At 41.3% G+C, this 26,932-nt stretch overlaps 2 protein-coding genes across 5 annotated transcripts; one reads left to right on the top strand and one right to left on the bottom strand.

The window, feature by feature from the left end:
* The first annotated feature begins 399 nt into the window (after positions 1–399).
* Positions 400–12,358, top strand: CCZ1 (CCZ1 homolog, vacuolar protein trafficking and biogenesis associated). The gene is made up of 15 exons (XM_058035461.1): positions 400–583; positions 2,188–2,285; positions 2,409–2,502; positions 2,600–2,674; positions 3,693–3,740; positions 4,007–4,090; positions 5,654–5,829; positions 6,056–6,137; positions 6,291–6,352; positions 6,855–6,966; positions 7,551–7,584; positions 7,939–8,056; positions 9,568–9,726; positions 10,783–10,910; positions 12,013–12,358. Exons 1-15 carry the CDS (start codon positions 485–487, stop codon positions 12,066–12,068), a joined length of 1,425 nt encoding a protein of 474 aa, XP_057891444.1. The 5' UTR covers positions 400–484; the 3' UTR covers positions 12,069–12,358.
* Positions 12,359–12,458: 100 nt separating this feature from the next.
* On the bottom strand, positions 12,459–26,924 carry LOC131090222 (radial spoke head 10 homolog B-like). 4 transcript variants are annotated; one of them, XM_058035460.1, is made up of 20 exons: positions 26,890–26,924; positions 25,253–25,551; positions 24,452–24,527; positions 24,164–24,232; positions 23,786–23,959; positions 23,177–23,262; positions 22,474–22,594; positions 21,603–21,779; positions 20,792–20,933; positions 20,222–20,343; positions 19,570–19,756; positions 18,766–18,874; positions 18,602–18,681; positions 18,357–18,505; positions 17,464–17,571; positions 16,389–16,562; positions 15,137–15,188; positions 14,516–14,626; positions 13,259–13,454; positions 12,459–12,833 (listed from the first exon to the last, which is right to left on the bottom strand). In XM_058035460.1, the coding sequence occupies exons 2-20, from the start codon at positions 25,519–25,521 to the stop codon at positions 12,584–12,586; spliced, it is 2,652 nt and encodes an 883-aa protein (XP_057891443.1). In that variant the 5' UTR covers positions 25,522–25,551; positions 26,890–26,924; the 3' UTR covers positions 12,459–12,583. The 4 variants fall into 4 exon arrangements, with proteins under 4 accessions (XP_057891443.1, XP_057891441.1, XP_057891442.1 ...); XM_058035458.1 differs by lacking the exon at positions 26,890–26,924 and adding an exon at positions 26,590–26,673; XM_058035459.1 differs by lacking the exon at positions 26,890–26,924 and adding an exon at positions 26,082–26,126.
* Between the last annotated feature and the right edge of the window lie 8 nt (positions 26,925–26,932).

Consider the following 26,932-nt stretch of genomic DNA (forward strand, 5'->3'; position numbering starts at 1 on the left):
GGGCACAGGCTCCGGCTGAGGGAACGCTGGGAACAGGCTCCGGCTGAGGGAACGCCGGGCACAGGCTCCGGCTGAGGGAACGCCGGGCACAGGCAGGCTCCTGCTGAGGGAACGCCGGGCACAGGCTCCGGCTGAGGGAACGCTGGGCACAGGCAGGCTCCGGCTGAGGGAATGCCGGGCACAGGCAGGCTCCGGCTGAGGGAACGCCGGGCACAGGCTCCGGCTGAGGGAACGCCGGGCACAGGCAGGCTCCGGCTGAGGGAACGCCGGCACGAGCTCCCTCTCCCGCCGTTCCCGCGGCCGCCGTTGGGGGCGCTGCGGGGCTCCCGGGCCGGGAGCGCTTCCCGGCCGCCGCTGCGCTTCCGGGGCGCGGAGGCGGAACCGCGGCCGGGCCGGGGCCGCTGGAAGCGCGGCGGGGCCGGTGCCGCGGCGGCCTCGGGCCGATCCCCGATGGTGTCTGGCGGCTGCTGGCCCCAGGCTCAGGATGGCGGCGGCGGGGGCGGCCGGCCAGGAGAAGCAGCTCGCTCCGACCCTTCTCAGTTTCTTCATCTACAACCCCAAGCTGGGGCCCAAAGAGGGAGAGGTACCGGGGGGATGTTGCGCCCGGGGATGCGGGGAAGGCGCGGCGGTCCCTCCGTGCCCGAGGCCGGGCCGCAGCGTGTGCGGGCTCGGCGCTGTCCCTGCGGAGCGGCTCCGCACAAAGGCGGTCGCACCGGCCGCTTTCCCGGCCCGCGGCCGCCGCATCCGTACCGGGCATTTGGGTACCCGCGGGGCTGGGTACGACTGCCGCCCACATTGGGGTCTGGCACTGCCTCACACCGAAAAGAAACAGTAACCAGAGGTGTTGTCAGCAGCCCGGCGTGTGTTGTAGATGGGGAGCTGGACAGTCAGCAACTGTTTTGCTGATGCTTTAACTTTGTCTAAAAATCTTTCTCGACGTAGCTACAATATGGTAGAAAAGTTACTGTTTAACTTAGTTACAGCGAAGTTACTGCTAGTGTTTGTTCGCCAGTGTGTCCCTTAGTAAGGAGAGTCAGGAGGCTCTGGTCTCTCGCTTTAGGTGACAGCGTGTTGTGTGGTTCATGCTCAGCTTTAATAGTTCCTGAACAGAGCAGTACTTACACACAGAGCAGTGACAGGCTGAGGAGGCTGAGCCTGCCCTCAGCACTCTCCGGGTGACTCCGGCCCGGGGGAAGCTGTTTGTTCCGCTGGAGGATGAGGCGCTGTCCCGAGGGACTCCAGCGAGCTGGGGCCGGGGCCGGCAGGAGCCTCTGGAGCTCAGCACAGCCCCGTGTGTGGGGTGGAATGATCTGGCTCACCGAGGCAGGTCGGGTGGACTGGCTGGGAGCAGCTCTGCAAAACAGGATCAGTCTGTGAACAACAGGTCCTGCGTGAATCAGCAGTGAGCGCTTGTGGCTGTGGGAGCGAGGGAGGGTGGCTCAGCAGGTCCAGCCAAGCCAATGCTTCCCCTCTGGCCAGCACAGTGGCTGCTGTGCTCTTCCAGGGATTCCCAGAGTAGGAAAAATACTGGCAAACTGCAATAGCCTAGTGGAGAAGCCCTGAGTGAGTGAGTCAGTCAGGGGGTGCAGTCTGTGGGGTACCAGAGGAGCCTTTAATAACTGCATTTGTGCATTCTGGAGGAGAGACAATGTGGAAAGGGGGCAGAGGGCAGTCTCTGCCTGAAGGAAAGCAGTAGATGATGGAGTTTGGTTCTTGAAGTGAAAGAATGAGGATGGATGGAGGGAAATTCTGATGAGATAGAAAAAAAAATTCTTCAAGGTGAAGTTATCTAACATCAGAGCAGAGCTGGAAAGTTGTGGGATTCCCATCTCTGGAGGTATTGAACACATGACTGGACAAGGCCTGGGGCAATCTGAGCTCCCTTTGAAGCTTGTCATGCTTTGAGCTGGCTTTGAAGCTTGCCTTGCTTTGAACAGGCCCAGAAGTAACTGGGGCCTGTGATATCAATAGCCTTCCATTTACAAAGCCCTTTGACATATCATGGGATGTTTGACTGCTTAAGTGTGCTTAATATATCTTTTATCCATTATTACAGAAATCCATTTTGGTACAAAATAAAATTCTGCCTATGTTATTAAGGGATTAAAAAAACAAACAAGCCATGAACTCAATATTCTTTGATTTTGTTAAAATGCATTTGCTTGGATTCTTTTTTTCAAATTTTAGGAAGAAAAGAAGATTCTCTTCTATCATCCAAATGAAGTAGAAAAGAATGAAAAAATTAGAAATGTGGGGCTGTGTGAAGCTATAGTACAGTTCACAAGGTAGGAAGTCTGATGGCATGGGTGATTGTTTTGGCACAAGCACTGTATTTTAAATATCTCAGTTATATGTCTTCTTGTGAGTGTGTATAAATATCTATATCTACTTATATGTTTTCTTTCCAGGACCTTTAGCCCAACAAAACCTGCAAAATCCCTACATACACAGAAGAACAGACAGTTTTTCCATGAACCTGAAGAAAACTTCTGGATGGTCATGGTACTTATGCACGTGATATGCATATTCCTAAAGCACCATCCTGCAAGGTTCTCAAGGCATTCTGCATTGTCTCATACCAGCCTGTTCCACTTCCTAGGTTGTACGGAATCCCATCATAGAGAAACACAAAGATGGAAAGCCAGTCTATGAATATCAGGAAGAAGAATTGCTGGTAATAATGAATTTTCCTTTTTTTTTAATGAGTTATGTTGTATTTTTGAGAGTACTTCCATCCAGAAATATCTTAGTTTAATTCTTCTTGAACTGCTGTTAAATTGATTTTTTATATATCTATATCTATCTTCGTAAATGGAAAAAGGGCAAAGTACTTTTCAGTGAAGTTTAAAGAAGAGGACAAAATAGAGAATTATCCAGAGAACAGTTCAAGATCATTCAATAAACACTGGTGAAATATTCAGCTGAGACTTTTAGCTTGAAATAGGTGAATATTTCTTAGGATCTGTTTGTTTAATTAAGTTCTTAAATCTCTGTATTTTTATTAAGTGCCAGTATACATGTCATTACTTTCTTAAGACTGCTAGTAATATTTACTAGTCTGAAAAACCAAAAAAGCTCATAACTGTGATGGGATTTCTTGTCCAAGCTGCAGAATCATTATGTCTGTTGAATTGTATACAGGAAGGGTATTTGGCAGGGTGGGATAATAATTAAAAAGCTGGTTGGTCATCCTGCCCCTGTTCATTACAGTGTGCATTACTTTTGTTCCTCTCTGTGTCCTAAGAAAAGGATTGGAGTCCTAGGGACTCTATTTTGCCAGATAAAATGATCTCTTTTTGTTCTGGGTTAAGATCTCAGCCCCATAAAACCTGCTGTAGTGTCCCACATTCTTCAGCCTTTGATTTGGATGAAGAGGATCATCAGAAAGAGGATCATTTTCACTGACCACTGGCCTCAGGGAAGGGCACTGTTTGTAATCCTTGGCATGAGTTCTGAAGGTGCTTTTGGTACTAAATGTGATGGAGGAAGGGACTCCCTTTATTGAAATCATACTTTATAAATACAGAGACATTTCTAGATGCTGAGTGACAATGCCATTTAGCTTTTCAGAGCTTGATTTCTCTGATTTGTGTCTTTGCTGGCTCTTTGCAAACACGTGTTATGTGTAGCTCAGCCAAAATACTTGTAATTCTGCCTCTGCTCCTACTGATGTGCTGCTCTCTTTCCTGCAGGACAAGGTTTATAGTTCAGTCCTCCAGCAGTGCTACAGCATGTACAAGGTAGGGCTAACTCTGGGGCTCAAGGCCTTTTACAGGACAAGAGCATGAGATACTTCAATCACACAAAAATTCTTGCTTCTGCTGCCATTAATACCTGGACTCTGCAAATCTAAGTGTTTTTTCAGTAAAGAAAGGATACATTTGAATTGATTTGGAGTATGTTAAGGAATGGGAGTTATGTTGTAATCCATATTCATAACCAAGTTAAAAGAAATTTCTATGAACGATTACCCAATTTACTGATTATTTTCTCTTTAAACTGTTAGCTTTTCAATGGCACATTCCTGAGAGCCATGGAAGATGGGGGTGTGAAAGTGCTAAAGGAGAGACTAGAGAAATTCTTCCATCGGGTAAGACCTCATTTTTCAGGCACATACTGTGATTCTGCACTGGAAATAAAACCCAAAAAAAGAAAAAGTGGCAGCAATGTGACTATAAAACACAGGCAGTGGAAAAGATGTAGAGTCAACACAAAGTGTGTGGTTACTCACTTGGTCAAATACTTCCTGCTTTTTCTGACAGAGTGAGGTTCTTTCAGTGGAGTTGAACACAAGCGTGGTTATGACTTGATGGAACAACTTAACTGTTGGATCTTTTTTCTGATGGAATTGTGTTCCTTCTTTCAAAGTGCTGCTTTAATGTTTGAATTGGTTACTGTGATAACAGTTTGTACAGACCTATTTGAGTGACTGTTGAAGATTCATTGAGCTTAGAAGGAATTTGGGGAGGTCATCCAGTTCAGCCTCCTACTCAAGGGTAACACTGAACTTAAACTCTCTTGCCCAGTGCTTTGGGTGGTTGAGACCTGAAAACATCCAGGGGTGGAGATTCCACAACCTGCATGCTTAAAGTCCTTTCATACTGTGAAATAGTAAATAGATGAATTTTTTAACTCCTCCACTCTACTCCAGCCACTATGTGGAATTAGTAGCCAATCCTAAGAAGGCTTCAGGAAATATTGCATGCATTGTAAGTAGTCTTCAGAATGTTATTTAATAGCTGATGTTTTAGTGAAAGGATAAAAGGCAAAACCTATTTTTCACATAAAGTAACTGACTGAGTAGTCTCATCTGGCACAATTTTGAGTTCCTACATGAGAAGTTTCATCACACTTGAAAAGTGCCTGCTCCCATTTTTCTTGTTTGCAAGACACCCTGTTGGTCTGTATTTCTTGTGAGCATTCAATAATGTGACTGTAGAGGGAGCCATTGGATAAAGCATCTTCCACAGACCACTTGACAGAGCATTTGAAATCTCTTGCTAAAGATTACAGTCTATCAAGAAAGTGAATAATGGAAATTATTTATTCCATTACACATTGAAAGCATCTGTGCCTATTTCTACAACTGGATCTGAAATTAAATATCAGTAAGATAGGCTTTGCTTGCTTATACTCTCAAAAGATCTTGAACTTTCCTTAAAAGCTGTTTTCATAATGATTAAATAAAAGCAAAGTGATGCCTGGAATCCCATTCATGCACTCACACATAGAATCACAGAGTGGTGTGGGTTGGAAGGTACCCCTAAAGGTCATCTAGGCCAGCCCCCTGCTATGAGCAGACATCTTCAACCAGATCAGGTTACTCAGAGCTTTGTCCAGCCTGGCTGTGAATGTTTCCAGGGATGGGGCAGTCACCACCTCTCTGGGCAAGCTGTGCCAGTGTGTGAGCACCCTCATGGTAAAAAACTTTCTCATGTCTAACCTAAATTGAGCTTCCTTCAGTCCAAATACAAACCTTTGTAAAAAGTCTGTCCCCACATGAAAGAATGTGTCAGACAAATAGCACTGGAAGGAGTGGATTTTTCTTTGATTTTTAGTCCAGATTGTTGGGGATTAGACTCAAATTTGTCCTTTAAATCTACACCTTGGCAGTTTTCTGAATTCTAAAAGCCAGCTGTCGTTGTTCTCTCAGTACTTGCAGACACTGCACTTACAGTCTTGTGATCTGCTGGATGTGTTTTGTGGAATCAGCTTCTTTCCACTGGATAAAATGACTTACTTGAAAATCCAGTCATTTATAAACAGGATGGAAGAAAGCCTGAATATAGTCAAGTACACTGCATTTCTCTACAATGACCAGCTTATCTGGTAGGTACTTCAGGAATTCTTTTGTGTTTCTTCAATTTCTACTCCTATGAGTAAGTGCCATTATAGGGAAGCTTTTAAATTAGTGACAGAGTTGGATGAAAATGAGAAAACATGAGTCAGGCTACCACTCAGTAAGAAAGGCATTGGTCTGAGCTAGTTATGGAAAATGTGTGATCTGAACTGCAGCACAAACATAATTTGCTTCTTTTTCCCCACCATGTTCTAGGAGTGGACTGGAGCAAGATGACATGAGAATTTTGTACAAATATCTCACGACATCTCTGTTTCCAAGGCACATGGAGCCTGAGGTAGCTGGGCTGGGGGTTTTAAGGGGCAAGGTAGTTGGGTGGTTTTGGTATTTTGTTCCTGTTTATCTGGTACTAAAGGCTAAAATACCGAAGAGAAATCTCTCTTCTCTCTGTTCTAAGCTGTTTTTCCCTGTATGTTCTTTTTCCCCTTAGTTAGCAGGAAGAGATTCTCCAATACGTGCGGAAATGCCAGGGAATCTCCAACACTATGGAAGGTAGGTCTTGTTTTACTGCCACCATCTACTGCTTCTTCCCCCCAGGCAAAGCATTTGGGAGGAGTGTGTGTGTTTTGAGTACATATTCCACACACAGTTCATTCCTGAGGGTCACACAATTGTTGCTGCAATGTAAAACTTGACCCTTGGAAAAAAGAGAAAATGCTTCATTAACAGTACTGCAGATTTATTTTTCTTCCCATTGTTCTTAATGCACTGTGTGACAAATTTGGGAATTGTTCCAGTCATTTCTTTTCAGTCAAGCTCTCCAGACAAAGGTGCAGTTTAATCTAGGATTTATCTATTTGTTCTTCCTCTGCACTCTGCATGTCAGTGAGGAATTCTGTACTTAACCAAGTGGGCAACATTATTTTGCATAATTGTGGCTTTGGACATCCTTAATCATGAGAACTCCTAATTGCAAGTTTGGAGAACATCTGTTAAATTCAAAAATCTGAAATACAAGTATTCATCACATCTGACCTGTTGAATTATTTTCTAGGTTTCTTACTGGACCTTTAAATCTGAATGATCCAGAAACAAAATGCCGTTTCCCCAAAATATTTGTTAACACTGATGACACCTACGAAGAGCTTCACTTAATTGTTTATAAGGTATTACAATTTCCTCTGCAATTACTCCTCAGAATTAGGAATCATTGTGCAGTGAAGGTGACAATGATGTGAAATACTTAGGAATTGTATAGAAAGGTGTACTATAAGAGACAGAAAACTGGCATTTCTAGCAACAAGCTTTAAAGCTTGAATCCTCTTCTCCCCTCTCCTGTACCCTGTACAAAACAAACAATTATTTTGTTTTATTCAAACAAAATACCAGCCTGTAGTTGCTTTAGGTGATTTCATGCCTTGCTTTATATGGGATTAATCAATAAAACAAAAATTTTTTTGTTCTTACCTTAAATGGGAGATTCTTGCAGGTATCTTTGTATAAAGTGCATTTTTACCAAGCTTTATCTTTCCCCTACAACTTAAGCAGTTAATTGAATTTTAAAATCATAGCTGAATTTTAAAATCATAGCTAACCTGTGTTGTGCAGGACTGCAAAAAGGTTATCCTATTGAAGTGTTACTTTTAAAAAGGATTTTTAAATCTCTTCTCACCTGTGTGCGACCTCTCTGAAGTATTGTCATTTATTTGACTCTGTTGTAAATGGCTTTTTTGCTTTTGTTTTGTTCCAGGCAATGAGTGCTGCTGTCTGCTTTATGATTGATGGCAAGTACCTATTAGCATCAATTATTTGCCAAGACTTTTCTATGTAAAATACTTTGACATGCAGCTTGTTTTACTCTTGAAAAATACACATATTAATTTGTTATTTGGGTCCCTTTTTTGTGAGTGCTTTTATCAGTCTTTTATCTTTGTTCCAGTGGTTCAAGTAACTCGTTTTACACAATAAAATGACTAAATACTGCTTCACTTAGCCATATTCATATTCACCTCTGAGGTTTGAATTGTGGGAGAAATTTGTCCTTGGACTCTCACTGATGTTTTAAGAAAACAACTGCAGAAAGTGTACCTTCAGCTGTGGGAAGAGAATCTCACCTCTGCCTTTTCTCTGCCTGGCAGCTTCAATTCCACCCACACTGGAGTTCTGCAGAAAACTGGACAGCATTGTTGGGCCTCAGCTCACGGTGTTGGCATCAGACATATGTGAACAATACAACATCAACAAGAGAATATCAGGGTTTGTACCACACTTCTTTTCCTCATTAGTTGGTGAAATTTAGATTAAATGAACCGCTTAAATAATGAGCCCAAATTCTGAAAGCGTTAATGGTGTACTTAAAGCAATGCTTGTCTACTTTTCTGCATCTTAAGTGTTTATAAATGCATGTTATTGCATATCTGGGTCTCCCTGAAGTAATAATAGGTGTTACTAATTTAGGAACAAATGTTTATTGTCTGGCTGAAATGGCAATTTTAGTGAGTAAGTTATTGGGTTGCAGTGGAAGCTTTACTGTTGAGGACTTTTCCAGAATTACTGCTTCTTGAAGTGTTGCCATGTATAGTAGGTGAGGAAAAAAGGTCTTTTATTTTCCTGTTTTGCAGGACTAAGGTAATTACTTGAGGGGCAAAAAACAGTCAAAAGAAAAAGGATGCTAATGCTTTAGAAAATATCCTTCACTTAGAACTAGAGCTGACTTGCAATAAAATTGCATTTATTTTTTGATAGATTTATTAGTTAGGAAGCAAGAGCAGTATCCCATATGGCAATATAAAAGGATTCAGCCAAAGATAGGTGTGTGAGTGAACTCAGTCAGTGGTAACCATCCCAAATCAGCAAAACTGCACAGGATAGAATAGGGTGTGCTTGAAATTGTGCCAATCTACTAAATCATTAAACTTGGGGTTTTTAGATTTCATCTGGGACTGGCTTTGGCAGCTTTAACTCTTTAAAAGTTTAATGCCACGGTGTCCTGAAAACATGATACAGTTCCTTGACACTAATGCATGTGGGTGACAGAGAGCAGGGGTATCTGGTTGTTTGCTAAGGTGAGCAGTGTCATCACAGTATCTTCTGCTTTTAAATAATGCATTGCCTCAAGTACCAGTTGCTGCAGCCAGTTTTTGGTTAGTCTGAGTGTGTTGTGACTTCTACAAAAAATTACAGCTCTAGGTTTTTAATATTAACTTCATAAAAGAGGAAATGGAGGGAGACTGCCAAGGCAGGAGTTTGAAAATAGTCTCTTGCTTGGCCCACACAAATGATGTGGGGGGAAATCTAATTGCCTGGATCAAGAAAGAGTTTGTTCTCTTGGTTGTAATAAGTAACAAAAACATGAATAGAAGATGACTTACTGCTCAAATTAAAGACCCAGGATCCATTCAAATCAGCTTTGACTGGCATAAGGGAGAGCAGCAGGAACAAAATGGGGCCAGGAAAAAACAGCTCATTAGAAAAATGCAAATTACTTACTATTCTGAAGTGGGGCAAGGCCTTCAGACTCCCCTGTGTGTGTTTGCTGGCTGCCTGAGTGGCAGAAGGGGAAATACTGGCTGGTTCTGCAGGCTTGGTTGTCTTCTGTTTTTTTAAACTGTGTTAAAATGAACTTCAATCCCACAAGTCTCTTCAATGTGAAGAGAAGTCCAGGCTGTGTAAGTTCTGCACTGGCTCACTACCCACTCTCTGGGAAGCCTGTGCTTAAAGAGCATCTTGGTATTCACAAATCACTTTTTCTTTTTAAATCTTCCTAGGGCTGAGAAGGAACCTCAGTTTAAGTTTATCTATTTCAATCACATGAACCTGGCAGAGAAAAGCACCATTCACATGAGGAAAACCCCCAGTGTATCACTTGCATCTGTTCACCCTGACCTCATGAAGATTCTGGGTGACATCAACAGTGACTTCTCCAGGTAATGCCTGACTGTTAAATAGTCTGGAGCTCCTCCTGTCAAGCAGATTTTTTTTCTTTGCAAAGGAGTGGCCCTTTCCAGTCTTTTTGTTGATGGCTGGCTATTCATGTTTGGTATTTTGTGCTGCTCAGAAGTAGTCCATCTTAAAAAAAAACAACAAACTTCTAGTGTCCTTTTAAACAAAAAATTAAAAGAGGGCCAGGGCCTCTATCAAAGAAAGTATCTCATCTATTGGAGGCTTCAGAGTAGTCATAGAAAATGGGATGGGAAGCACAAGAGTCTGTCTAATCTGGGAAAGCAGTGTAAAGGACAGGGACACCTGCTTCTGCCTGTGTCACCTGCCCTGACACAGCTGGTGGCTTCTAGGGGTGAGACAAAGGATGAAATGCAAACCTTGCAGTTACTGCAGCCCTGCTGACAGAGAAGATAATGCCTTTAGTCAGTGGGTGTCATGCTGCAAGGTAGGAGAGACCCTCTGTCAGTACAAAAGTTAAGAAAGAACATGACAGTGCTGAATGATTGGGATGCCCCTAACTCCAATTAGCAACAAGCTGTTTCCCCACTATGCTTAAGGACAAGGTTTCCATTTTTCTATAAATGAAGAAAGTGTGTTTTATGATATTATGGAAGTACTGGGTTGTGACAGCTTTATAGCAGATATCCAGTTGTTGAGCATAGTTTAGGTCTAGGTGTAACAGTTCTGGGAAAGCTTAGTATCACCAACCATCTCCAGCCTTCAGTGTTTGGTCCCTGTGCAGCAAATCCTCATTCTGTGAAGTGTGTCCTTACCAGAAGGGAGGGGAGGTGCTTTCTTCAGTGTTTTCACTGCAGTGCTTGGCTAATGAAAAAAATTCCTGATTGACACATTTGGGCACGTCCTGAGCAGCCATTTCTGAAGCCTTCAACCTGGACTGAATGATGGCCAAGTTAGAACTGGTGTTTTCTTTGATACTGCACAACCACAATTTCTGACATTGAGCTGTCCTAACAATTGCAGATAAAGTTGTTGAAGATGATCTTGCTGCCACCTTCTTTACTTTTTACAAATTCTTTCAGAGTTGATGAAGACGAGGAAATTATTGTGAAGGCAATGAGTGATTACTGGGTAGTTGGGAAAAAGTCTGACCAGCGAGAACTCTATGTTATTTTGAATCAAAAAAATGTAAATCTGATTGAAGTTAATGGTAAGGATTGTTTCTTATTACCTTTAAATACAGTTACTCCTAAAATGTGTCCCTAGAGAAGTAACACAGCCCATCTCATGAGGAGTCTAGAGAGGGAGTGATCTTTGATGGAGCTGCTGAGTTTGCCTAAGGTTTTAGTCTGCCTACTCCCAGCTGTGAAAGGACAGCATAAATATTCAGCAGGCATTTTTAATTATTAATCAGTCATTCTTCCTCCTTCAAATAATAGAGAACAGCACTGTGAGCTTAGTTTAGGCATAATTTAAAAAGTGTATTACAGCTGAGAGATGGATATATTTACATCTGTTTGTCAGTGATGCAGGGTTAGTTACTCACACATCGTGGCTGTCCTGTCAGTGATCTCCATCCATCACTGTCTTGTTTCTAATGTGGTTTTGAGAATGATTTACTGGGACTAAGAGGGAGAATTAACATTAAGATGCAATAAGCATTTACATTGCTATTTCTGTAAAAATCTGTTTGAATCTTGCAGCAATGCTAGGGCTCTCCATTCTAACAGGAGGCAATGTGCTCCTGTTAGCACATCCTTCCCTTAGACAATGGGAAAGAATTCCTACCTTGCAGGACCAAAGCCCAGCAGCATTTTCAAAAGAGGAATGAGCTGTGTAACTTGGCAATCTCTCTGTAACTGTATTTCAGCATCAGACCTACCACAGAGAAACAGTGAGTGAGTGTTTCTGTGCCTGAAACCTAGGAAGTTTATCAGTCTACCAAATAACACAAAGCAAAAGTTTTGCAGACTTGATTTACTGTAACAGAATATCCTAATTCCTCCTTTCTCTGAAAAAGGGGTTATCATATACTTCCCTTAACTTCATGTTAAGCCAAGTCTGCTGCTGTTGCAGTGTTTGATGAGAGGCCCAGCATTTACACTTAAACCACTTTCAGCCAGTGGGAGACATCAGACTTGACTTTCTCCTACTGAAGAGAGAGTAATAGTAAGTGTGTTTCTACATTAGAAACTCTCAGGACTTTTTCTGTTTGAGTTTTATATTCTCCATGACAATCTCCAGGGCTTTTCTTGAGGAGGTTTCTATAAAATACAAGACTGATGGGGCTTTTTTGGTTTTTTTTTTAACAGAAGAAGTGAAGAAACTTTGTGCAACACAGTTTAATAATATTTTCTTCTTGGATTGATCTGCAAAGGGCTGATTTATTGAAGATGTCAATGTCAGGCACTTGTTCAACATGAGAAGTTATTAGTCATATTATTGACTGGAATAATGACAATAGTAAAGCAATACTTGCTTTGTAAGAATCAAAATTTCTACTAAAATCTGTAAACTCTGACCATAAAATTTTTAAATTTTAAAAATGTTTATGTCCAAACTAATTAAAAACCAGTCTGAACTCATCTGTACCATTCCATTCTGATATGTTATGTGAATATTTTGCTGAAAAATAAAACTAATAATTGTTACACTTTAGAAGCATCTGTGTTCATTTGCATTGTGTAATTTCCTGCTAGTTTACCCAAAACTGGTGTAAAAGGCTGCTCCCCTGAAAGCAGCAAGTCTTGTGCACACAGTTGAGCCATTCTTACAGCTTCCTACAACTGTGGGTCTTCTGGGGCTGTTTTGGTTTGGTTTGGTTTTTTTTTTCCTTATTGGAAGAGGACTTGCTTGAAGCTTCAGCAGTTCCCAGCAGAGGATTTATTTCTTTTTCTTTCTGTCAGCAGTTGCCTTGGTAGCTGTGGGTGCTGCCTTAGCCTCACTGCCTCGTGAGTTTTTTGTTGGTGAGGGTTCTCTCTTGGAGACCTCTTTTTTCAGCTGGAGATTTCTCCAGTAGAGCAGTGTCTCCCAAGATGATGAGGCTTCTTCTTCACTGAGCCTGACACTCTCCTGTAATGCAATTGCTTCTTGCTTTCTTGCCTCTTCTTCTTCTTCTTTTTCAGCAATAAGTCTGCATGAACAAAATTTGAATTTAAGGTACTGTAAGAGAAGGGAGAAAGGTTTCCACTGGCTAAACAACTGCAGCTCTAGTCAGAGTATGAGCAGCATAAACTGCCACAGTGTAGAGAAGCAGAAAGTCTCTAATAACCCCCTCAAGTCCAAATATGTCTTAACTGCCTTTGCACAGAGCAAGAACCAAGTGCCAGGAAATACCAGAGCTAAGTTTGTAACTTGAAAGCAGCCTGGATTTGTTACCCCAGCCAGGGGCAGAAAGCACATGAGTTACATTCTGTATGTTACCAATGAAACCTGTGTGAGTCTGTTTGCCAGCTACAGTAAGCTATATTACTTTCTTCAACACACTTCTCATTTTCAATTATTTTGCTAGTGGAAAAGAAAGGATAACAGTACTGCCAGACAAGATTCAACACTCACCTTTTCAGCTCCTCAGCCTGGATCTTTCTCAGCTCAGCTAATTCAGCATCTTGGGGTTTTTTTTCTTTTATTTTATCTCTCAGCACTATTTCACGCTCAAAAGCAGGGAACAACTTAGTTGTGAAAAAGATTTCCACCTGACACATCCAGAAACTACACAGCTCCTTTGGTTCATCTTTATCTTCTTTTGGTTCATCTGCAAGATGTAAATTAAACATGTTTATTTAGCAGGGCACTTCTATTTCAAATGTGATTTGGACTACAATATTTCAGCTCTGACACTGCAAAGGGAAGGTCTGGCCTCTGCATGGCACAGAGGATGAAAGGTGTGAGACACTTGGAACTGAATGGGGGGGGCTTCAGTGACCTGGCCCTGGGAATGGCACAGAAAGACAATGAACTCTCCCCTTTAATCCTGTGCTAAGAGTCTGCTGCAGTAACCTGACGACAGTTCAGTATCTGTGCCTCCTGTGCACGGGGGAAGGGATGGACAAACATGAGCAGCTGAAAGGACAGAGGGTGTGCCAGTGTCCCTGGTCATGTCAGGGAACAGGCCAGGCCCAGCTGATGGGCCCTGAACAGAACTCAGCCGTGTAACATTTCACCCATCAGATTTCAGCTAAAGAGCTGATGACTGCACAAAGATCCTTGTCTACCTCTGTCCTTGGATTTGAGTTCTGTAGCAGCAGAAAACATTGAACAAATACAAAAACCAACCCAGATGAGATCTGCTAATGAGCTGAAAGGAAGATGGTACAGAAAACTACAACCCTCAACATTTCAAAGTGCTCTTACTGAACATCTCTCCTGCCTGAATGTTGGCCTGTCCTAACATAAGGCATCTTATCCCAGCTAGTGGTGATGCACCATTAATAATAATTCTTATTTTAAGTAGAAGCAGCAGGACATGGCAGTAATACATTTTATTTGTCCAAGACACTCCACAGACAGGCTTGCATCTTGAGTTCCTCATTGAGTAAATACAAATTACAGCTTATAGATGTCCTGCAAATAAAATGTAGCATTTTGAAACTGGGGAAACTTTGTGAGCCAGTACCTAAATATCTTACTTAATTTTGAAGTTTTATTTTATTTTTTAAAATATTTTAAATTTTTTAAAAATCTTCCTCCAGAATTAATGCTCATTTACTGCCCTCTTGTGACAAGCTGAAATCTGCCTATACAAATAAAACTTCACAAGTCAAGAGCTACAAGAGATTTGTGTGTGTAAGTCCTAAAACAGTAGGTTTGTTTTACCTATCAATTCCTTTTCTGGATAGGAATCTTCTTCTTCTTTTACATCCTTGTTTGGCATTGGCCCATCATCTTTGCTTTCTCCAGGAGTTACGGGAAATGAAAGAAGAGTTTCTGATATTGCAAAGAAAGAAAATTAAAATTTCTCAGCCTTTAATCCTGTGCATGAAATTCCAAGTTTGATCTTCAGCACAAACAAATACAGGTTGTCATCTGCCCTGAAAGTCAGACCTGTGGTTAAAATACTTCTGAAATTATGAAAAGTTTGTTTCTAATGAAGGCACAATGCAGAGTTCAAGCTCCTGTTTCCATGCCCACATGAGTGGACAGAGCAGGATAAATTAAGATTTAAAAAATATTTTTCATGAAAAAATGATAGCTTCTAATTAAAAAGCATAGAAAATTTAGAGATTCCAACTTAGCCAGCCATCTGTGTACAGCAGGCATGGAAAGCTAAACTTAAACTTTGTCATAATTGCCAAACTGAATGGAGCTGCCCTCTGTGACTGCAATACATCACCTGTTTCCATGAGCAGCTCCTGTTTAATTGTTTTGAAAGTTGCAGAAAAAGTGAATTTCCTCAAGCCACTTTATGGTTTTATAGTCACTTTATACAGTACTCACCCAGTAGAGAAGGTTGAGGAGCAGGCTCTGTGTCTTCACCAGGTCTCTGTGGCTGGCAAGAAGTTTTAAACTCAGTTACTGAATGTCTGGGCCTGTGTTCAAATCCCAAAGTGAAATCCCAAGTCCCTTTGAGTTGTGCAAATTCCCATCTACAAAGCATTCTGCCAGCCAAATGCATCCTGCCATCATGCTTATCTCAAGATATTTCTATTGCAGGAGTGTTTCACCTTTTCAAGTATTTCCAGGTAACACTTTCCCTTCCATACCAGCCAGGCCAGCAGGATTATCCTATTTCAGAGCTAGGGAAAGACAGCACTAGAGAAAATGAAAGCTCCTGTTCTTTGAGCTGTTCTCTGTTCTTACATGTTGCTCTACATATTGTTCATCTATTGTTCATCTGCTCCTGAGTGCAGAGCTCAGCTGCCTGGGAAATGTCATCATTTATGTCTGTACCAATTATACTTCTGCTGCACCAATGAAATGTAACACAAGAAAGATTTTAGCCTCAGAACATTTAAATTAAGGTTTTCTTTTTCTTTTTTTTTACTATTTTAAGTGGACCACTTCACTGTGCAACTGTGTCACTGCTTGCAGTGATGCTGCAAGGGAATGGGTGCACAGGGTGGGAACAACTGGCTAAAGAATGGGAAGTGGTGGTGTACAGTGGCACAGAGGCTGTGAAATTATGTTTGTGAATACTCCTTGAATTAATAAAAATACTTTCATCTTGTGCATAATTCCAAATAATAACAATTCTAATTCGTGTCTTCAACTACTCTGTATACACAAATTATACCAGTGTCACAGGCAGCATCTCACAACCTACAAAATCCTTATTCTGAAGTTTAGCAAAAAGAAAAAGAGGACAGCTCAACTGTGGGCAAACAGCAAGGCTTGCTACACACAACAGCTGGCATAAAAATGCCATTTTTACAGGACAATTTTAGACATTCAGCTTAATGCAGAAGAGACAAATCTTTCACCAGCCAACCAATCTGTCAGTTCTCCTTCAGAAGTACTCTATGTGTATTTTCAGTTATCTAGGAAAATGTGCAAATGTGTTAAAACTGTCTACACTGATGTTAAAATTTAAGGTACCAACAAACAGAAAAAGCAGAAAGACCCAATCAAGGATTCATTTATGCAAAAAGGGGAGTGTGGTTTCCATGGTCAGGAAACAGAACATTTTCAGGGCCTGACTTCACTCTCTCAGTGGACACAACAACATTGAACAGGTCTGCATCTGCTTTACCTGGGGTGGAGCCTGTTCTGGGAGAGACACAGCTGAGGTTTCGTTGGGGACCTCCTTGATTTCAAAGCTACTTCTTTTCTTATTATCTTCAGCTTCTTTCTTCAGGACCATATCCTCAGTAACATAAACCAATGCACATTCAAGAAGAGATTCAAAAAATTCCAGAAAAACCATCTAGAGTAAAACAAAGGCAGTGGTAAATTAGTTAATTTTTACAAAATCTCTTCATTAACAGGCCTATGTACCTGAGCAAGCAAAGAACTCAGAAGTGGCAGTGAAGTCCCCCTGGCTTCATTCATCTAGTCAAACATCCCTTTGTCTGAAGAAAAACTGAAAACAGACAAAGCTTATAATATTCAGGAGAGGATATGATGTGTTACACTTCATACAAATCATATTGAGCTGAAGCACTGCACTGATTTTTGTTCTATCTGGAGCTATGAGAAATTTCTCTAACAAGTAACTCACAACTACAGCTGTTACCTAACACATCATATTTTAATTGCATGGGATGCTGCTAGAAACCTTGAGTGGGTTTATAATGGATTCCTTAGTAAGACTTTCACTGTGTGTTCAGTTTATCAGATCCTGTTTAAGACAAATTCAGTTATGCTATTTACAAGAGGCTGTTGCTAAGTAAGAGTTAATTCTTTAAGGGTGAAAACTCTCTGTACTAGGCCAGTTCTCAGGTAGCACAAGAGTCTTCTTCAGTCACTGAGGTGGCAGCACCTCACATGTCACTAATCAGGTTTCTTGCATCACCAGATTTTCAGGATCAGTGGGTTCACATCTTAATTCCTGATCCACCTTGCCAGCCCCAGTGCAGTGACCAATCCCTCTGTGATCACTGCATATCCAGAGTGTCAGGCAGCTCCCCAAGGACAGAACTGTCACTACCAGCACTCCACTGCAAAGGGGATTTCCCTGCCTGGATTATGGCACTTCTAAGACCTTTCTGAGTGGTCAAGTATGCTGAGACTGGGCTAACATGAGAAAAACTGCATTTGCAGCAGTTCTTAAAAGCAATTTTAACTGTTCCTGTAGCAATGAACTATGTTTTAATTTCCATACACACCTCCAGCTCCAGGTTGACACCATAGATGTCAGGTACAGAGGCACCAACTTTGACAAGTATTTCCAGAACTATTGGAGCAGTTAATTGTTCACTGAGAAGTTTAAAATCCTGGGTAAGAATAAATATCACACGTTAACAGCACTTAAGGCATGCCCCACATGGACCTAAGCTACCTCCCTTTCAAGCCTTTGCCAAAATTTCTAGTGGCTTCAAATGATACTTCCACTTTTGTAATTAACAGCAGAAATTCTAGTCCTATTGAAGCCAATGGGAATTTTCCCTAGACTGCAAAAGCAGTGTTACAAAAGAACTTGAGAAAGTTCATACACAAAAATACAAAAAAATTACAGTTTTGCCATCCAATTTTTTCTTCATAAAAAAATTGCTCAGATTTATAAAGTGAAGCACCCCAACCCTAGGCATACCAGGAGCAATTGTTCTCTACCTTCATAGTAATCTTGATCTGTCCCCAAATTACTGAATTTTAGTAAAGAATCTCATGCTCCTCTTGTAGTAAATACATTATTGAAATGGTTTATGGTGTTATTTCAATAGCTGTCAGTCTTTGACTTCTAACAATAGGACATGCTCATATACACATAGATGGGCAGAGGGAGACACAGTAGGGATCAGAAAAAAATATTTATATTCCCTTAAACACATCTGTCTAGGATTTGATAAGAGTAAAAAATTACAATTCAAATCTTTAAAAAGTGCATAAATAACAATAGAACAACTGTTCCTTTACTGCTCCTTGGACAGTTTGCACAAATAACTTCACTCCCAACTTTTCAACTGAGCAGAAGCCACAGGGACTATTTTAAAAGGTTCATATAAACTGAACAAAGAAAGCACATCTAATCACACAAAACAGAACAAAATGAGATTATTACATCCAACATCCAGAGGAATTGCCTCAGCTTCACTGTGGAGTCAAATGGAGGTCTGGGACATGGTCTACAAAAATCTCCATATATTTCCCAGCATTTCTCAAGGTAGTTCATGGCAAAAGCTGAGAATTCTCCACCAGAATATAAGATACCTAAAATGAATTGGGAAAAAAAGACATTAACAATAAAACTGCAATGCATATGATACTAATTAATGAATTCTGCAGAGAAGAAATAGCATTGCTTACCTTGGACACAACAGGCAGAGGGCAGAACATTCCTGGACATCATTTCTAAGAAACACTTCTGCAGATGAGGAACTTCATCTCTACAGTTGAAACAAAAACACTCTTGTCTGGGAAGATTCAAACTGATTACACTGAAATAAATTTCACTACAAGATGAAACTTACTTGCACTTTTTATGATAGATATGAAATGCCAGGTGAACAAGGTAGCATACAAATGTTCTGAACAGTACTATATCACTTGGATCATGGATGTCCTTAGGTGATTGATCACCTGAAAAAATTTTAGAAAAACAAATTTCTACTGTTTATACTGTACTGTATATTAAAATGCTTATAGGCATATTGATTTGTCAGCCCTTCTTATCCTCTGCATCTGCACCCCTCACAGTGTAACAACACTCCCAGAAATCTCACACCAGATAATGCAGCACTTCCAAACAAGTTTCAAGGGAGAACTGTCCACCTGTAGCTGCCTCTTGGACAATTCTCTTTCTAGAAATGCATCCACTCAGCATATACAGAAATAAAAGGGGATTCAAAGTTGGAGTTAAACCTTTCACATACCAAGGACAGTGCAGGTCTAAAGGGATTTGATTGATGAATTGGCTCTATGGAAGACCAAAAAATACTACATGCAAACCAAAGTTAAGAACACAGAAAAAAAAAAAAAGTTTTTCTCCTACTTCTCTCTCAAAATTCTCTCACTGTCTCTTAAACAGTAATGGCAGGACCAGGAGTGAATACATATTTTGAACAGATGGATCTTCAGTGCAATTTTTTATGTCGTATTTTATTTTGTATTTTCTTGCCTAAGGACCAGAAGTGCCCAGGGAAGTGTAAATTGATCCACTGAGAACTCACAGGCACAGAGGAACTGACTCAGGACCACAACTCCCAGAGCTGAGCTGCCAGGAGAACTCGCCCTCCAACCCTGCACAGCTTACCCTGCTCACCAGGAGTACAAACCTCTCAACACTCGATCTATTTCAGCCAGAGTCACGGAGCAGAGATGAAAATTGCAGTCCTTCAGAAACCTCCAAAACTGCAGCATAGTCATGCTGCAAGTGTTGTCACAAGAAGTACAGCCCAAGGTACAGTAGAAGTAGTAGGCTCTTCTCAATTTTGAAATATGCCTCAACACAGCCAGTTCTACCTAAATAAAGCAGGATATGTTTTCAGCATCATCTCAAAGCAAGAAGAGATCAGTTTGTATTGATTCTGTAACTGGGCAGATAATTATTTGACCTTGTAACTTTGCATATCCCTGGCCAAGAGTTCACAAAAGCATTACTCAAAAGTAATGCTTCAACTCAGAGGGTTTTGGTGACTGATACAAACAAATCATCCTCTATCAGCAGACAAACCTCAGAGTAGCTAAGGCTGGTTGCTCCATTCCCTTCCAGCTATGTTAGCCTATTTTTAATTGGCCTTTTTTAGTGGAAGCTCAGAAGAGGCAATATTGTCTATTCATTCTTTTTGCTTTTCTGTTTTCATGGCTTTCAGATTTTCAAATAATTGTTTAATGGAAATCATTACTTTAACACCAATAAACCAGAAATAAAATAGTATGAAAAACAATACAGAGGAAAACTGAAAGTATCAAACAGTAGACTTATACTTTTCGTGATTCATTCTCTCTGTCTTCCCTTGGGAAGAAGGCAAGCAGTGATGATACATCCAAATCAAGATCTGATCCCAGAACAGAAATCTTTCCCAAGGCATTAACGACTGCAGTCCTTTCTATCAAACAAATAAAGTAAGTTAGAACAAACTAAAACAAAGCTCAATATACACACACAGAAAAACAAAATGTGTATTATTCCTTCTTATATTACTGACTTGGAACAATAGATTCCTTCACAGTAAGAAGTAGAGATTTCACAACCAACAGCAGAACAACTGAAGAGCAATTCTGTCAAATGAACTCCTAACCAAAAGAAAATGCAGACATTAAAAAAGCTGTGAAACTTTCACACAACAGTTCCACTCATTACAAGATGTGGTGTGGATGTGCCACTTCACTCCATGTGAAACACAGCAAGGAAGCAAAAGCCATGACTCCCATTTCTATCTAAATTCTTTGAGGAAATATGTCTGGTCTTTGAGTATGTACAAACAATCTCATATTGTACTAAAATGGAACAACAAAATGTGAACTAAGTAAAATTTGTTTTGTTAAGCTGCTCACTAGTGCCAAAATTCTTTCTTGGGCTGGTGGCTCTCCGGTTCTTGACCTTCACAGCAGAGCCTTGACGAGGAGGCCTTTCCACAGCACGATCATTCTCAAACTCTCCTTCCAAACAAACACCACTCTTGAAGACAAAGATGCCCTACAGATAGATTAATTATAATATAAATGTAAAATAAGGATTTATAAAAGCCCCAAACTGCTAATTCTCTCAGTCAAATTTCCTTTTCAGAATCTTGGCTAAAATGCAATATATGAAATAAAATACAGCAAAATCATTTTTCCTACTGTCTTTTATAATGCATTTTGTCATCTATTAAATAGGTACACTGTTGGGATAAAGGACTGACTATATATCTGTTTGATTTTGAAAAGTATTTTTCCCCCATACAGAAAGACTTGTTTGTACTCCTTAGATGCATATATGGCACTCCACTCAGAGTTTTTTCAAAAGTCTGTTTTATGAGAGGTTTTAAGAACTTCTTTGTGCAAGGACAGCTTGAAATCCATTAGCTCACAGTGGAAGTGTGAAATTCTGACCAACCACTGCAAAACTCAAGATGCACCTATTGAACTGAACATCTCCACAGTGAAATATATGTCTTTGTATACCCAAAATATATCTAATCACAGAGTCAGCCTGTGTCCTTGGAAGGACTCCAGCTGCTTTCAGTGGAGTCTCTGCCCTTTGTGTGTGCATTCCATCCACACTGCAAACTGAATGAAGTTTGCTGTACAGAAATCTAGAGATCCACTCATCCAGAGCAGGACAGTTTGCTCTGCTGCTATCTGTAGTTCTGCCAATACTCACCTTGCCATGCTTCTTGTTATGTGCCCATTCTCCACTGTACATTGTTCCATCAGAATAAAGAAATGTCCCGTGGCCATGGCGCTCCCCTCTCACAAAATTCCCCGCATATTCATTCCACAGAGAATACTTAGACAAGTCCATTCTCTTAAAAAACCATGTGTGCATGCCAGAACCGTGCTGAAAAAAAAAAAAGTGTGCTTAAAAAATAGATCCAGACTTTGGCAATTCTCTGAAATAAAATCCCCCAGCTGATGGCTGCAGCACCTCAAAGCAGCGACAGAAGGAGATCCTACAATGGTGCATGGGAGAAGCACCCAGAGGATGCACTGCATCAACACACACTTGAGCAAGCTCTACCAGGGACTCCTAAATTTTAAGCAGAGTGAAAAGACAGAGCAAGTAACCCACCTTCTTTTTGAAACAGAGTAATAAATGGAAGGAACTGAAAATGCCACAAAATTGTCTCCCATCATAAAACTTTTCCAAGAGGGAACAGTGTGGTCTAGTATTTTACAGATGACACAGAAATAAATGCCACATATACCTACTGCTGAAGTCATAGCTCAAGCTAAGTCACAAACACTTCTTTAACTTTTTTTTTTTTTTTAATTGAAAAATGTTTCTATTTTCCACTAGGGAATGAAATTTTGATTTTATAAGACTAAATCAAAATCCCTTAACAATTTGAATATTGCTAACATAAGAATCAATTTACAATAAAGAACACGGTTTTTTATCTCAATTAGCAAACTCAACTGGCAAAAATCATACAAAGCTCCTTTGATATTGCACAAAACTCCCTATTTAGCTTTCCAATAGAGTAGTGGACAGATGCTGAACTAAAAAAGGGTTTCTGGGGAAGAAGTTATACCTGCAGGCCACACTCCCACTCTCCTTCATACTCTTGGTTATCTGCCAGCCATATCATTTTTCCATGTCCATGTCGTAGATTTTGCTTCCACTGACCAAAATATGTATTTCCAGATCTGTAGCTGCAAAAAACCAATAAAAGTTAATTCATACTAAATTCTGTGCTGATCTTATGGAAGATTTATGTGAAACCTCATTGCTAACAAATTTATAATTTATTAAGGTTAAATATAAGCATTAAATTGAAAATTGACTCACTATGACATGGACAGAGGTTTTATTGTAGCCACTTTATACCTCCTATTTTTAATTTAGAAATCACTCAAAGTATTAACCAGCTCTTTTTCCCAAAAATTCTTTGCCATAGCTATTAACAGTATTTGTTTATATATAATACTACAGATAAGTCATTTATTCATAAGGCAGCCTTATCTGCTCAAATCAATCAAGTGTGTTTGTTTATCAGTGCTGAATTGTGGTTTACCAAAGCTGATTTGGGACTTTGTCTTAAGCTATTTTTTTGTGCAAATGGCCAGTAGAAATAAAAATAAACTTCCAAAGGTCTGTCTTGTTATCATAAAGCACTTTGTACATTTTTTATTCAACTGCAGAAAGTACATACTACTATGAAATGACAGCATTTGTATCCACTTTAAATAAAAATAAAAACTGTTGAGGGTAAGAAGAAGTGCTATCATATTTACCGTCTGAATCCCCATCCTTCTCTGACATTGTTTACCCAATCACCTGCATACCAGGAGGTCTGTTCCTGATCATAATAAATTTTACCCTGAAACAAAGAGCACAGTCACTTTAAACACCTAAATATTCATCTACCTGAATAAAACAACACATACAAATGATATGACACTTGTAATCACATTCTAATACTTGGGGTCACTTTGACTCACTGTACTGAAAGCAGATGAAGGGATAGAATTAAATAAAGAAAGCAAGCTCTTTTGATTAATATTAGGTGAGACCTTAGAAAGCACCAAATGTTCAAAAGAAAAATCCTATTACATTACATCAAAGTCTACCATTTTTTCAAACCTCTTGGAAATACTTTAAGAGAGCTAACCCTGGCATCTTAATTACAGTACTCAGTCTGAGGTAGATAAGTTTTCTGACCCATTCAGTCTTTTCCTTCCAACAGTATGGCTAGAGTATTAACTGTATTCACAACCTCACAAAAGCTCCCTAGGAAAAACACATCTCTACACAGCATAACACCATGCAACAGAGCAAAACCTTTGCACAGTAACACTTGCTGTTCCTGAAGGAGCCCATGCTCTCATTTAGTTCTTACTGACCTTTCCATGTCTTTTGCCATTGCACCAAAAACCAGCGTAAAAAATGGGATGAGTACCACTCCTGAAAACTCCATATCCATGCCTAAGTCCATCTTGGATTGATCCTTCATAAACAGTGCCATCACTCCAGGTATAACGGCCACAATGCGTGGGCACATTCTTAACAAATGTTCCCTGAAAGATTAAATGACAACATTCAAATCTAAGACTCTGTTTCCCAACCTTCTGGGACAAGTCAGGCTTGTAACTGAAATCACTGCCACAGCTCTGCATTTTCCACTTCCACTCTACCAATTACTGCAACTTATCTACTTTCCTTCAATTTGCACATCTAACTGCGTGGAACTGTGCTCAGTTAGAACTTAAATTGTACTTTACCTCATACTTCACTCCATCAGCCCATGTGTAAGTCCCTTCTCCATTCATACGCCCTTCAGAAAACAGACCCTTCAAAATGAAGAGAATAGCATCACTTGCAGATTTATTTACTCTTACCCCAGCTGAAGCCTACAGTGACTGTAAGATTTTAAAAGAATTAACTCCCCTCCAACTACTAGTTTCAAATCAAGAGTTTTAATGCCAGAAACTAAACAGAGCTTTCAATGCTTCTCAGTGCTCTTGAGAGAGAACTTACTCTGCTAATTCTTAATAAACTTATACACTCACCTTGTATGTATTTCCTCCCTCAAAACATATAAATCCTTCGCCCTCATAGAATTCATTAACTTGTTCACCTTCATAGCTACAAAGAAACCAAACTAAAGATGAAGATTTCAAGTCACTGTCAATAGATCTAAATCACATAAACAACCATACAATCACATAAATGATCATAAATGACCTTTGATTTACCATGGTCTACACACAGGTCAGCTGATGCAACTTGTGTAGAACAATGAACAACAAGAAAATTTTCAATTATTTGAAACTTCCTTGTAACATTCCACATCATTGTTGTGTTGCCTCAGACCCATAAGTCCTTCAATTAAGAAAAAACCCCACATTGGTAGTATTCTCTACCTTACAGTCAGGCATGCTGGTATATGACACATTAGATATAAACATCATATTGAAATACAAAAGGATTTTGTTAACATTGCCATTCACCTGCTTCCTCAGTTTAGGACATTCTGAAGGGATATGAGCAGCTTTAAGCATTAAAAGGCAGCAACAACTATGATTACATGATATATTTTCCTTCACCAGTTATCTGTATACTTTAACAAAACTTCACTTAAGGTGAACAAGCTAAAAGAATGAGGGTTTTGGCAGGCAGAGAGCACCAGCAGCACTCTAGGATGCAGGAAGGCAGCAGAATTGCACATGAACATCTCCTAAGGTGCCACTGCTACTAGGTCTGCATAACCTGATTCTCTGCCACAAATCAGTGTTTGTATGACACTGGCTACAGCAGAGATACTTAAATGAGAGTTCTTGACTTCACTGCTGTATGTGTAACAAGTGTACCTTTCAACAATCACTTGAGCAAGAAGAGGCTCTTCGTGGAACAGGGGAACAGGCGGGACTGGTGGCTCCTCTGCCACTGGCTCTTCATCTGGTGCCTCTGGAATTGCTGGAGTTTCTTCACCCAATGAGTCACTTGGCAAATCTCCCAGAGTTGTTAAGCTGCTATCAGTTGGGGTACCTAGAGATTCTTCTGACTTCTCAGCAGCTGACCTCTTACCATCTTTCTTAGCATCTTTCTTCTTGCCATCTTTCTTCTTGCCTTTTATCATAGCTACTGAATTGTCTCAGTGTGTACTTCCCTTATGAAAAAAGAAAATTTATTTCTGTCTAACGTACATGTTTTTAACCTATAAACTAGTTAAATAACCTAAAACACAGATGACTACCAAAAAAAAAAACCCACCAACCAACTCAAAAACCCCCAAAACGCCCGTATTTCTGTGATTAATATAAATGCATGTATTAAAGCAATCTCTGTAACAGCAATTCCTCAAGCCAGTGATGTCAGCTTGTGGCAGGCAGGCCACAAGGTTAACAGGGAGCAATGTCTGTGAATTACCTCCAAGTCTTCCATCAAAACCACTGTGATGGAAGTGTTATCAGTAGACCTGCTTTTGCCACATGGAGATCTCCATCTTTACCCGATTTTTAGCTATTACATTGAAAAGTTGAAAGCCGTTTCTCAAAGATATGCATTCGGCAAGTTCTGGGAAGTTACACCTGCACTACTATTATCGATTTAATTTGCTTTCAAGTTATGAGTTGCAGACTGAACGACAGCACAGCATAACCACCACATCTTGCAGTTATTTTGCCAGTTGAGAGCTACCTGAAGGTTACAGGACTGCCTGCACAGCTGCAATGTTCACAGCCGGGTAGCACCGCTTGGCAGTGCAAGAACCCAACCTGCGAGTGCCGCAGCGGCGAGGCCGGGCAGGAACTGCCCCAACCGGCACCGGCACCCGAGAGGGGAACGGCGGGGCCGGGCCGGGGCTGAGCCCTTACCGAGCCCGGTCTGAGGGGCAGCGGGGCCGAGCCGGGGCCGAGCCGGGATCGAGCCCTGTCTGAGGGGCAGCGGGATCGAGCCGGTACCGAGCCATTACCGAGCCCTGTCTGAGGGGCAGGGGGATCAGGCCGGTACCGAGCCCTTACCGAGCCCGGTCTGAGGGGCAGGGGGATCAGGCCGGTACCGAGCCCTGTCTGAGGGGCAGTGGGACCGGGCCGGCGCCGAGCCCTTACCGAGCTCTGTCTGAGGGTCAGCGGGACGGGGCCGGTACCGAGCCCTTACCGAGCCCTGTGTGAGGGGCAGCGGGAACGGGCCGGTACCGAGCCCTTACCGAGCCCTGTGTGAGGGACACCGGGACGGGGCCGGTGCCGGGCCCCTCTCTCCCGCGCAGGCGCAGTGCGAGGCGCTGCCGTAGCCATAACAACGCGGTCGCCGCGGGCCCGGGCCCGGCCGCGCTGGCTCCCGCACGGAACCGCGGCTCCGCACGGACACGGACACGGACACGGACACGGACACGGACACGGACACGGACACGGACACGGACACGGACACGGACACGGACACGGACACGGACACGGACACGGACACGGACAATCTGCTGAAGGCTCCCGGCCACAGCCGTGCTGGGTACCGGGCATGGCTCTGCCACGTTGCTCGGAGAAGCGGCGCGGACT

This window comes from Melospiza georgiana, chromosome 16, assembly GCF_028018845.1.
Source record: "Melospiza georgiana isolate bMelGeo1 chromosome 16, bMelGeo1.pri, whole genome shotgun sequence".
Lineage (NCBI taxonomy): Eukaryota > Metazoa > Chordata > Aves > Passeriformes > Passerellidae > Melospiza > Melospiza georgiana.